General features: G+C 38.5%; 2 protein-coding genes across 2 annotated transcripts; both read left to right on the top strand.

Moving 5' to 3' along the window:
- Positions 1–4910: 4910 nt before the first annotated feature.
- Positions 4911–9286, top strand: LOC125220138 (bromodomain-containing protein 9-like). The gene is made up of 9 exons (XM_048122275.1): positions 4911–5362; positions 6072–6111; positions 6210–6288; positions 6393–6438; positions 6534–6632; positions 7251–7319; positions 7395–7734; positions 7836–7990; positions 8093–9286. Exons 1-9 carry the CDS (start codon positions 4976–4978, stop codon positions 8996–8998), a joined length of 2121 nt encoding a protein of 706 aa, XP_047978232.1. The 5' UTR covers positions 4911–4975; the 3' UTR covers positions 8999–9286.
- Positions 9287–10650: 1364 nt separating this feature from the next.
- On the top strand, positions 10651–12441 carry LOC125224569 (glycosyltransferase family 92 protein At1g27200). The gene has a single exon (XM_048127987.1). It carries the CDS (start codon positions 10651–10653, stop codon positions 12268–12270), a length of 1620 nt encoding a protein of 539 aa, XP_047983944.1. The 3' UTR covers positions 12271–12441.
- Positions 12442–13575: the final 1134 nt, after the last annotated feature.

Consider the following 13575-nt stretch of genomic DNA (forward strand, 5'->3'; position numbering starts at 1 on the left):
AGCCACGATAAATATTTATTTCTTAATCAATGTAGGTTAACATTGAGGATACGGTATTGATTATGCACTGCTTTGACTTATCAAATGGTGCGGGTTTTTCGTAACCCAATTATCCTGATATATTGGGCAGTGGTGATCGATATCTAGCGGTGCTAGGATTGCTATTATATTGAATCGTGCGCGAGCTGAGTCTCGTTTGATAATGTCCTCAAGAGGAGCGCGAAACAAGGTTTTATTATTCGGAACCTAGCTAGTTGGAGTGTGATTACTCTATGAATAATAAATAAGCGTTTCATGCTAAGTCCACTCTTGGAATTAATAAGAAGTTAATTAATTAAGTCAATAGCAGACATTAATTAATTAATGGACATTTTAATCTTAAGCACGGGAAATGAAAGTTAAACGGAAACCCGGATTACTTGTAATTTCGGATTTGGATGGGGAGAGTTCAATATTACTTCTGTAGTGGCTGCTCGTAATATTCCAATTATAACTTATATTAAATTGTGGGTTCAATTTAATTAGTAAAAAGTAAATTGGATGAGCCCATATCCAAAACCTTCCATAGATCCCTGTCTGGGCCCAAAAGGACAGGTATACCCGTTAGTCCCGATTTTATTAGTGTTAGCTATATACAATCATTTAATACTATATGGAATCTAAGTGTTTTAAGAGATCTTTTGAAACATTTTTATATTCCAAAGAATATTTAGTTGAAAACTCACAGGAACTAGCTATAGAATTTCCCCTCACTTTTATTCCTGATCTATTCAAACTTACAATCAAAATTAATGAAGTAAATTAATTAGTAAACATTGTCGGCAAGGTTTTTAAATTTTATATTTTAGTTAATTAGTAGTAACAAATATTTTATGTCCCATACATTTATTTGCGGGTCGGGTGCGGGTACCCGCAATGTCGGGTACGTGATACCCGATACGGGTATCGGGTAATCCCGATATGTTGCGGGGCGGGTATTGGGACAACAAATTTGGCTGAAATTGGCTACGGGTACCCGACTTGTCCGGTGTAGGTACACGCGGACAACCCGTTTCGCCACCCCTACTCCTCATATACTAGTGTTGGGCCCTAACCCCTAATAAATCTGGCCCATTGTAGAGCATTAGAGCCTTTTATGCATGAGACGTGGGCTGGGACGACATGACCAGGCCCTGGCCCGGATCAAGCCAGACAACGTGGGGTCCAGCTCGGCCTAAGTCCATGACTGAACCGGATGGATTGATTGAGTTTTTCTTCTCTATATATACGGACCCAATTTAGACCCACTTTGTAAACGGGTTTGACTGAGCTGGCTCGGGTTGAGCTGTGTTACATGAAAAATTATTTTTTAATACTCTCCGTTACCAAAAAATTGAAATTCTTTCCCTTTTGTTCCATTCCGTCCCCTAAAAATTAAAGCTTTCATTTTCAGGAAATTTATTTATCTCTAATGAGGTGGGACATATTTTCCAATAACACATTTTTCTTTTTATCATTTTCTTACTTTACCAATTTTGCATTAAAATCCGTGTTATTTCAAAAGTTTCTATTTTTAGGGGATGGGGGGAGTATATTTTATGTAATTTCATATGCATTTTAAATTTGTTATTAAATATTACTCGCTCCGTCCTAAGTCCTAAGTCCTAACTTAAGTGAGTCGTTTCTATTTTAGCACATAAATTTAGATAATGGTGTTTAGCGAATTAAAGTATGAATAATAAAGTAGAAAAGAGAAAAAGAGAATAAAATAGAATTAAGAAAGAAAAAGAATATGTAAGAGATAAGAAGATAAAGATATGAGATAGAATTGAATTAATTATTGTCAAAAAAGGTAAATGCATAATTTAGGTTGAGACATCCTAAAAATGAACAAATCACACTTATGTCGGGACAGAGGGAATATAAACTAAAAATGGTTACCTTTTTTTTGTACGATCTATTTATAAGATTTTATTGTTTTAATTTTAATTCATATATATATTTATTAGATAATTTTTTAATTACATAAAATAGTAGTATATTCTTATTTTATTCCTATATAAATATGCATATTTAAATATATTTTATTGTAACTATTTATTAGAAATCTCAAGTGTAAGACTAAGAAGAAATTTTTAAAAATATAAATTAATTCAATATTTCAGAATACAAATACTTGAAGTTGCGTTAAAACTTAAAATTATACTACTAGTAAAAACAATTAGTATATGTGGGTCTATTCTCCTCCATTAATAAAAAAATAAAGTTGACTTCGGTGCCACACAAAAAAAAAAGGTCAGATGGAGGAAATAATACATTTATTATTTGTTTTTATGCAGCACCCAGTGTGATATTTCAAATTTATGATGTAATAATATCATGTCAAGATTGACTAGACACCGATGATTTGAAGAAAAAAGACAGAAGTTGTTTAATTGGAATAGTAATAAGTTAATAACTAATTCTTAAATGCAGATGAATATATAAGGAGAATGGAAAATTGAATTAAATATTGAATATGGATACAATTAAGGAAAATAATAATGGCACCATATCTCACTAGTTGCGTTGGCTGAAAATGAATTTTCCTTTTATTTTTTATTTTCAATATAATTTTATTATCATTTTAATACTACTACATTTTTCCTATAAATATCCTCATTCCTCGCTTCATTTTATATCCCTCTTTCTATAAAATATCTCAAACTTTTTAGCAATGAATAACAATCCTGGTGGTCTACCAATGCATTCTATGACCTCGGAAGGTCAAGATGATTTGTTTACGTACTGTGCTTCGTTGGGATGTGATTTCATCAATGTAGCACCGTGGGACCAAGTCGGGTACCAACCGACACTCCCACAAAACCATGAGGCGTGTAGCTCTAAAATCAACGTAGAGGACTACGAGATTTCAGAGTTTGAGTTTATTCCTGTGGCGCCAGAGCTAGTTGTGTATTCTCGTGGGAAGGGGAAATGGTACACTCTCGAAGAAACGATTGTGGTGGCTCAATGCTATGTCGACGTGTCTAAGGAGACGATGGGTAGCCACCAACCAAAAGTGTGCCAATTATGGACGGAAATCAAAGCGAGATACAACCAGATGAAGCCCAAATGGGCTTGTGAGCGCGAGTGGGACCATCTGCACAAACATTGGGATCGGGTGGCTGTTGAGGTGGCCAAATATGCAAACATCGTGCAGAGGATGTGGGCGAGCGGTCATAGTTGGGACGACATTCGAGGCAGGGCTTTAAAGATGTTTTTGGATGAAGAAAAAAAAGACTTTAAGTTCGAGAAGATCTTTGACATTGTCAAAGAGCATCTGAAGTTTGCGGGTGGTGCTGAGTCTGGAGGCGGCCCCAAGAGAACGAAGACCACTGCCTCAGGCAACTACTTTAACTCTCCTATGGAGAAGAGTTGTGGCACACATGTGACATCCTGCATGAATCCCATGAGCCACAAAGTTTCCAATCGTCGAGTGGTCCGGTCGAGTCAGCTCAAGTTGAATTGGATTCCAGCGTCAACGCCATGACCTGTGAGTCGATGATGAAACTATGGAAAGAGGTGGAAACCGACGAAGAGTGCCCTTTGAATCATGACTTGATCTAGGTGCTATGAATAAATTTGGGACTATTGTGTTCTTTTTGAGTTATAATATTGTTTAATCTATGTTATTTTTATTATTGTGTTTTTAATCTATGCGCTGATTTTATTCTATTCATTTTTATTAGTTTTAGATATAATAATAATGATAATAAAATTAGTTTAAGATTGGGCAAAAAACCACTATGTATTTTTAAAAGAAAATAATGTACATGTATATAAACACGATCTTATTTTCCCTTGAAAGAAACCGGGGAAGAAATTGAAAGTGATATAGCAAATTAAAACAAAAAATTATTTATAAAATAGGAAATGCCGCTTCATTTCCTTATCTTCGATTTTTGAAATTTTCAGAATAGCTCATCCAACTAGTTCGCCTAAGTATTTTGATTGAACCATTTAGATGAAGAGATGGGCACAAATGCACAATGACTATGCAGAACAAGAGAGATGTGAAATGTAAGAAATAATAGCATGGCATTTTCTTTAAAATGAAATTTAAATAAATAATAATATCAATATAACGTCGTTTTGATTTTTTTTCCACATAAAATTTAATTTGTCACATTATTCCAATTTCTAACATGAATTTTTAGGATAATAATTAGACAAATTGAAAGTTTGTCTATTTAGATTTTAGAAAATTAAATTTCAGGAAAATAAACATAATTTTAATTTACCTCATTTGCGAACCAAAATCGCTTTATAATAACCAAATAATAAATGCGCATCTATCATCGTGATGCAAAGAATAAAAATAATCAATAGCAATGTCGCTGTGAAGAGATTTTCTATCAATCCGATTCATCTGCATTTAAACTCTTGCGTAAAGTTTTCAAAATCAGTCACCTAATTTCAACGCGCTTTCTTCATTTTCTCATCAAACTTTCCGCCCTTTCTTTCTTTTCCAAAAACTCTATCGTCATTGCCAACGTTGAACGCACTATATCTCCAACGGAATACCCGGACTTCAAAACCCATCCCCACTTTGTCGATTTCTCTCTTCATTCTTATCAACACTCATCCGCAACCCAATCCCTAAAGCGGCCTCTCTCTACACTCAAAACCCCTTTTTGTCAATTTCCTCACATCGAACTTATCGCCAACGACTTTTTACAGAATCCATAGCACGACGTCGTCTCACGCCTAAACGGCGTCGTTCGAGAGCTCATTTTTCAAATTCCTCCCTATCACCCCACACGTGCCAAACACACCTCTCACGTGACCCCAAACAACCCCAACAATTTTTCTACATATATATATCATGCTATTTCCCCCAACTAAATAAACCCCAAAATATAGTAAAATACAAGAAAAAAATATAGCCCAAATTGATTTTATTTTTTCAAAAAAAGGAAAAATTGAAAAAAAAGAGTCCCCTCCAAAGTCCAAAGCCATGAGTGAGGTAGAAACTGCAGAAATGAAGCGGAAGAAGAGGATGGGGAGACCTCTGAATTCCGAAATTCCGCTGTTTTCACCTCGCAATCCCATCATTCTCGGCTCTCCCCCAATCACCTACAGCCGATCCCATCGCCGGAACCCTAAATACTTCAATGTTCCGCCGCGGGATTCCGACGACGACGACGACGAGCGCAAGGAGAAGAAGGTCAAGCTCGTCGGAAAACTCCCCGACGACAAGGAAACCCCCAAAATCAAACAAAATCAGCTGCAGCACCAGCAGAAGCAGAAGGATTCCGCACATTCAGCGCCGGAATCGCCCGAGGATCACGAATCAAAGAAGCGGAAGGTCAATGCCGTCGATCGCGGGTCTGATTCAGCTCAGGTGGGGGAATCCGGCCTCAATCGCCCTCAATTTTGAGAATTGGGAGATTGGGGGAGAGTTTTTTGCTTATTGAAAATGTGTGATTTTTTATGTTTTGGGGAATTTAGGAATTTGAATGGTGGGAGTTTCTGAGCTGTTTGTTTGAATGTGGGGTTATGGGATTTCGCGCGAAAAAAAAAAAGATTTTATCTTTATTTCTTTTTCTTTGCTCTGACTTGAGAAGATCTGAGAGAGAGAGAGAGAGAGAGCGGTGAGCTGTGATTTGACTGGGTCAAAATCTATGTCTACGTTTTTTTTTTTTGTTAAATTATTGCTACAAAATAGGATATTTATTTCTTTTGTGTTGGTGAATTTATTTTGTACTTGTTTCCTTTACTGCCTGGATGATTTTTTCTTTCTATGTATTTTGTGTTGCTAATCTCTTTCAGCTTAATTTTCTGGATTCTTTGTATGTAGAATTTAGAGATATCAATGTTTGTGTGTGTGCGTGTGTGTTGATTAAAAAAGCCATTTTTATGTCTTGGAAAAGATTCAAAGTTTGTCTTTACTTTCAGTTGATTGTTGCTCTGTTGTAAATTTGTTACTTATTTTTTCTGCTTGTTGTGTTCATTTATTACAGATTCGCTGTCCATTTTCACTCTTACCTTTCATTCTTGATGATTTCAATGAATTTTGAGATGCAGTTAATGATTCTATTTGTTATCTGCAGGAGAAAAATGGTGTGAAAGCGACGGACACTCAGCAACATGGTTCTTAATTTTCTTGATTTTTGAACAAATGGACAAATTTGTATGGTGTGAATTGAATAATCTGTGGCTTAATTTGACAATTATTAATTTGTGGATAGGGCCGCCATTGGAGTCTGGTCCCACTCCAACTTTGCCAGACAAAAAGATGTTGGAGGTCATTCTTGACAGGATTCAAAAGTATGTATTTTTTCTTTACAATAACCTCGTGTTTGTTGGATTTTTTTCAATTTTTTTTTTCCGAGGTGGCCGTTTTAACAGTTTACCGTTGCAAACTTGTGTAGGAAGGATACGTATGGGGTATTTTCTGAGCCTGTGGATATCGACGAGGTGATGATATGTATATTTGACAGCTAGATTTGATGAGGATAATGGTGATGTGATTTTATATGTTGTTCAGCAGCTAATGAGAAGTTAATTTGCAGCTGCCTGATTATTTCGACGTGATTGACAAACCGATGGATTTTGGGACAGTGAGGAAGAAACTTGATCGCGGAGCTTATAAGAAATTGGAAGAACTTGAGGTTGCTTCTGAGTTTAAGTTGCTTGTTTTCATACTATGTTTTTCAAGGGAACTCCTTTTCTTGATTTTCGCAGCAGCCATATATATTAAGTTGTTACTCTGACTAAGATGTGTTATCATGTTATTCATAGTCATGTTTGAGCCTCGTTATTAAATAGACATTGTAAGAGTCTTTGGCTGAAGAAGCACTGGTCGATTTCAGAGTTTTTGAGTATTTGACCGTAGATTTTCGTGCTGTTTGGGATTTGCATAGCATGTGAGGCTTGGCTAGTTGATGATAATAGTAATCTCTTGAGCATTCGAAGAATAGGTTTAAAATGAAAGGGAAATGATTGGTGTGGATGGGACTGGTTTAGCTCTCGTCGATACATTCTAGCTTGTCTATTAGAACTAGTACTGTTTGGTGCTTGAACCTAATTCTTAAGGAAGATGATGTCTACCTAATTGTTTGTTGTTAGATCAGTGGAGAAAATGTATGAAATTTGCCTAACTTTTGTATTTCTTCTATGTTCGGTATGTATCACCATAGCTTCGTTTCAGACGCGCCACTCGATTTTCTGTTGGCTAGATTTCATGTTTTCGAACTAATTGCTCATGTTTCTCTGAATTCTGATTCCAGGCTGATGTGTTTCTGATATGCTCGAATGCTATGCTGTATAATGCTCCAGGCACGGTCTACTACCGACAGGTTCTTCATTGCGTTCCCCTTCATTCTGTTTCTTCCTTTTATGGTTTCCATCATTCTGCTTCTATGTTGTTTTAGGCGCATTCGATGCAAGAAATTGCAAAGCGAGATTTTGAGAATCTGAGGCATGAAGGCGACAACGTCCAACCACAGCCTAAGGTTGTGCGTAGAGGCAGGCCCCCGAGTAACAAGAGCAGCCTAAAGACATCCCCATTGGATCGTGCTGGTGCTGACCCGTCGTCAGGTGGAACTCTTACTAACATGGAAGACAAGGGAACGGGATCTAATCCTTACAATCTGAGAAAGGGACCTGAATTGTTTAGATACCGGCCCAATGACCCATACGTGTCATCATACCGGCCTAGAAACAGCGAATATCACTCTGAGTTGTCGGGCGACTGGAACAATGAATTTCCAGGTTTTTGCATTTGCATCTTTCTTTGCAACAATCAAATTCTGCATTTGCTCAATTCTGTTGCAGATTGGTTTAAAAATGCTACCTTTGTTTCTGATTTGCAGCAACCATTTTAAGGGCTGACATGAAATCCAGTAAGAAACAGATCGCCGTTGACGAGAACAGGCGCGAGACGTATAGGCAATTCGGTCCCCTTTCTTCGAATAACAACTCGTCTGCTTTTACTAACTCTGCAGGAGATATGAACCAACTCGGGATGGTACGTGTGATGCAGAATTTTTGTGGCTCCGTTGCATATATTAATTCATGCACATTTGCTTCATTTCGTGTTAATCTGTTAACCGCTCATTTGAACGTGCAGGTGGGCTTGCACGAGCCCTTTGCATACGCGAGAAGCCTGGCCAGATTTGCTAAGGATCTTGGCCCTGTTGCTTGGAAAGTTGCATCGAAGAAGTTAGACTACGTCTTGCCTCCCGGGACAGAATATGGCCCAGGCTGGGTTGCTGACGAGGGAGCATCGTCTTCACAGCCACCGTCTTTCTCAAACACCCCTGCTGCCGACTCTGAGCTAAGCTCTTCTGCTACATTCGGGCTTTCTGCAGAGATGGTCGAGGCCGTCAGGAGGCTCAACAGCCAGAACGAACAAGGCTTGCAAGGCAACGTCTCCCCATGGAAGACGCCATTCCCATCAGTCCAGCAAGGAGGCAACGTCTCTCCATGGAAGACGCCACTCTCGACCGTCCAGCAAGGCAACGTCTCTCCATGGAAGACGCCGTTCCCACCAGTCCAGCAAGGAAGCGACGTCTCTCCATGGAAGACGCCGTTCCCACCAGTCCAGCAAGGAAGCGACGCCTCTCCATGGAAGACGCCGTTCCCACCAGTCCAGCAGAACCAATTCTATCAGCTTCAGACTCAACCACAGCCTCAGAGAAACGGATTCGGATACAACCAACAGACGGCGAGGCTGGCGATGGAAGGGCTTCAGTTCCCTCCTCAGGCCATAAACCCCATTCTGCAGCAGACGGTACCCGGCTTCTCAGGATTTCAGTTCCCTAATCAGACCATAAACCCCATGCTGGCGGCCTTTCCGCAGCAGGAAGGCGGGATGTGGACGTATGGCACGACATCTTGGCCAGCCCTCCCGGGCCAGCACGGCCAGAGCCTTGCTGCTGCGCCCGCGGTCGGCTCGCCAAGTTCCAGCTTGCAGATAGGCTCACCTCAGCAGTATCAGAAGCAGAAGAAGCCAGATTTAGCATTGCAGCTCTGAACATTGATGTTTTTCCCCATTTTTGGAACTGAATTAGAAGAGAAGAAGAAAAAAAGGAGCTAAAATTTTCTGACTATGGGAATAAGAAGTGATGATGCTGCTGCTTAGTTGTGTGTAGGAGAGTGTTTGTAAATGGTTTTGTATGTTTTTTTTCTATTGCTTGATTAAAAAACTACAGGGTTATTAGTGTAATTCAAAGGGTTGATCATTGGGCAGAAGGGAAATATATTTACCCATTTAAGTTAGAGGGGATGAATAATAATATATCTATATTTATATAATAAAACTTTTGTTTTTATTTACTGGGTTTTATTATTTTCAGTGTTTTGGAGTTCATTATTAGTAAAGGTGGGTGTGTTATATTGTTAACTATTTAAATTGTTAACTCTGCTAACTCATCAATACAGTGTATTAAAAATGTCAACTCAGTGACATCAAAATATCAACACATAATATCAACATATTATATTGAAGTTCAACAAAATTATGTGTTGACATTTTAATGTCATTGTGTTGACATTTTTAATACACTACGTTGATGAGTTAGCAAGTTAGCAACTTAAGAAACTTAGCAATTGATCACTCCCCTAGTGTTCAATATATTTTTCATATATAAATCAGGAAATAATAATTAATGGTTGCTGAATATTTTTGATGAAATATGAGAGAGAATTGATTATAATTCTGGTATTAGTATGATATTTTAGTGGAATAAATTATATTCACTACAATCAATTAAAAGTGGAAACTATTTGTTTAAAGGAAAGAAATCATTTAATTTGCAACAATATTGTGATTTTTAATAAAATAAATATATAAATCTCGAAGAGGAGAACAGTATGGACTATATTGTCGATCTCTTCCATTTTCAAGATTTTGACTGATCCCAACACTATACCAAAATTATGGTTTCCCAAACAATATTATTTAATAAATATTCATAAAAAAATAATAGCACTAACAATTTATTAAATGATTATTAAATTATGATGCATGCTATTGTTAATTGTATGTACTGCGCGGAATATGTGTGGTCAAATTTAACATAATAATATTATACAAATATAAACAATATTCTCTTGACATATATACATACATTTTCCTTAAATATATAGATTTAACGAGGAACCTGTATACATGGGTAAAAATTTGTTAGAAAAGTTTCTAAATTTAATCAATACAATCGTGACGATTAGTTGATTAGATTTATTACCATTTTAAAATGCATTCAACATACATTCATCATGGCCACGTCTTTTGGAATAATAAATCGAATTTACTTGTGTAGTAGTGTACTGTATAATGTTGAATTTAATTACTATATTCAGTTACATATGTTAAACAATTATCATCGTTTCGTATAAATTGTATTTTTCTAAAAACACAAAAAAAATAAAATTTCATTCTATTTTAACCATGAATTTGCATAGTTTGTGGATCCTATGCCTCCGCTTGAAATGTTAACGAAAATAATTTTCAGACAAATTCAAAACCAATCTCTTTTTTTTCTTGTGATAATATTATAATTATTCAACCCTGATCGTATTAATCATCTTAAATTCAACACTTAGAAAGCTTTGAACACAATTTTCAACTTAAAATATGTATATATATTAAGTGTAATCTCTGTTTCACTCTCATCTAAAATATTGATGGCTCGGAAAAAAAGCCTTAGAGCGAGTTTTGTATACGTCGTCGTTACGGTCTTCTTCTTGGCCTCTCTCTACCACTACCTCAACGGCGCCGTTTCAACATTCTCCTCCGCCGCAATCGTCTCCTTCTCCGCAGCCAAATCCCCCTTCCACCGCCGATCACTCCCCTCCACCGCCGTCCTCGTCCACGACTGGCAGGTCCTCGTCATCCTCACGCCGGAAACCCCTCCGCCGCCGGATCTCACCGCCTACTCCTGCGTATTCCACACAGGCGAGATCTCTCCGGCCAAATTCTCCGGCATGCTCCCCTACCCCGATCGAGGCACCTTCACCTGCCTATTCCCAATCCGAGCTCGCCGGAGATCGCCTTTTCGACAGCCGATTTTATCACTGCGGAAATTGCCGGCGACTGCTCCGTCGTCTCCTCCGCCGCTGCCGCTGTGGTCGAATCTCGTGTACGACTCCTTAACGACGGAATCCGACGTCGTATTGTTCGTGAAGGGGATCCACACGCGGCAGGGCGCAAATCGGAAACCGATCGAGTTCCGCTGCGTGTTTTTTTCCTCCTCCGCCGCTGACGGCGTCAGAACCGCCGTCACTCACTCCAAGCAGGAAGTGTTCCGCTGCGGACGGCCGAACATAACGGCCGTTAACTCCGTTGGCGCGGAAACGGAATTAGTGAGAGTCTCCTTAGAAATAGTAGCGGAAAATCGGGTGGTCCCCTCCGTGGCGTACTACACTCCCCCGCGCAGGTTAGCCTCCCACGGCGGGAAGTCGCTACTTTGCGCCTCGACGATGGTTTACGATGTGACCAAGTACCTCAAGGAGTGGGTGTTGTACCACGCCAAAATCGGCGTCGAGAAATTCCTCCTCTACGACAACGGCAGCGACGACGATCTAGCGAAAACGGTGGCGGAGCTCGCCGACGACGGATTCGACGTCGCGGCGTACAATTGGCGGTGGCCGAAGACGCAGGAGGCAGGGTTCTCGCACAGCGCGATCTACGCTTCGGAGGCTTGTACCTGGATGATCTACATCGACGTCGACGAATTCGTCTACTCGCCGTCCTGGAACAACCTCACGTCGCCGTCGCCGGAGCTTCTCCAGCTCGGAATCGAAAATTCACCTGACAAATTAGGCCAAATCAGCATCAATTGCCGCGAATTCGGACCGTCGGAGCAGAAAATCCACCCGGTTTTGGGGGTAATCTACGGCTACGACTGCCGCCGCCGCCTCGAGAATCGGCACAAATCGGTGGTGCGGCTGAGCGCCGTCGACGCCTCGCTAATGAACGCGATCCACCATTTCTACCTGAAAGAAGGATTCAAAACCAGGAGACTGAACACGACGGCGATGGTGGTGAATCACTACAAATACCAGGCGTGGCCGGAGTTCAAGGCCAAATTCCGGCGGCGCGTGTCGGCTTACGTGCTCGATTGGACGCAGAAGATGAACCCTAAGTCGAACGACCGGACCCCGGGCCTAGGGTTTTCTCCGGTTGAGCCGGCTGGGTGGCCGGAGAAGTTCTGCGAGGTGCGGGACGAGGCGTTGAAGGATTTGACGATCCGGTGGTTCGGAATCGAGTCGGAATTCGGGATCAAAATGCCGTGGGAGAGATGAAAATGGCCGATCGATTGATCTCCGGTGGAAATTAGGGTTTTGGGAGAGATTGTGCATGCATGCATAGATATTCATTTTTTGTGTATAAGTTAATGGTTGAGGAAAGGGATTTTTATGATTTTATGTAATTGAAATATGGATTTATGTGAAAAGATTGTTTAATTTTTTGAATTCTTTATAATTTAGTTTGTTTCTGTTTTTCTGTTGGGAATAATTACAGTTAGAGATTGAAACGGTTTTTAATTCTTGATTTTTCATCTTCTTGGTGGCATTTTTTCTATTGGATTAATTTAATCATACGATTTTGTAAAATTTTGGTTGATGATGTGGATATATAGTGATGCAATATATTAATGTTGCGAGATAAAATGCTAAGCAATATAATAGAAGGAGTCACATATATGGAAATGAATAATAATTGCATTAGTTAATTTGAATTTGGGGTAGTTGCTAGTTTATTAATGAGTAGGGGTGGATGAATTTTATATTTTTACTTCTTTTAACTGAATCTTGAGTTTTTATTGAACTTTTGTTGAGTTGAGTTGGTTAATAGGAGTATTGGGTTTTAAATTTTTAATGCATGTTAATGTTACTGATGGACTAATTGTTGATGGGAATGTTTGTAATTAAAAATCTTTCATTTAAAATACTACTACTGCTTAGATGATTATCCTATGGAATAAATGTACCATGTAGTTGACTTTGTTAAGATCCCAATACTAAAATTTTTAGTAAAACATACAGAATAGTGTTATTTAGAAGTTCACGTAATCAAATTTGATAAATGTTTAAGATAAATGATCACTGAATTTCTAAGTAATGTTAAGAAAAGGTGTGCAACAGAACTATATACTAGGGGAAAAGTATTTATTAATTAAGCATTATAGTTTGAATTAATTGTACGTGCTATGAGTAAATAACAAAAGAAATGGTTTCAGAAAATGTTTAAATAGCTGGTTTAATAAATAAATAAATAATCCAAATGATAGAGCAACAAAAATAAAACTAAAGTAATCATTTACAGCTGGTCTCAACAATAGTGATACTAAAAATGTTATTGTGTCTATAATTCACATTTAAAGCTCATATTGGTTTGTTATTATAAACCAGCAAGAAATTCAAATTGAAGCATCATACATTCATACTATTGACAAATTATGTCCAGTGAGATTATTGGTGTCATTTAATGTAATATAGTAGTAAATCCGAAAAGGATCATACATGAATTATTATGAGTTGGCATATATTTATGGCATTTGACAGAGTGACACATAAATCAAGCTAAAATTTTAAGACACTTCAATT

This window comes from Salvia hispanica, chromosome 4 (genome assembly GCF_023119035.1).
Source record: "Salvia hispanica cultivar TCC Black 2014 chromosome 4, UniMelb_Shisp_WGS_1.0, whole genome shotgun sequence".
NCBI classification, from domain to species: Eukaryota; Viridiplantae; Streptophyta; class Magnoliopsida; order Lamiales; family Lamiaceae; genus Salvia; species Salvia hispanica.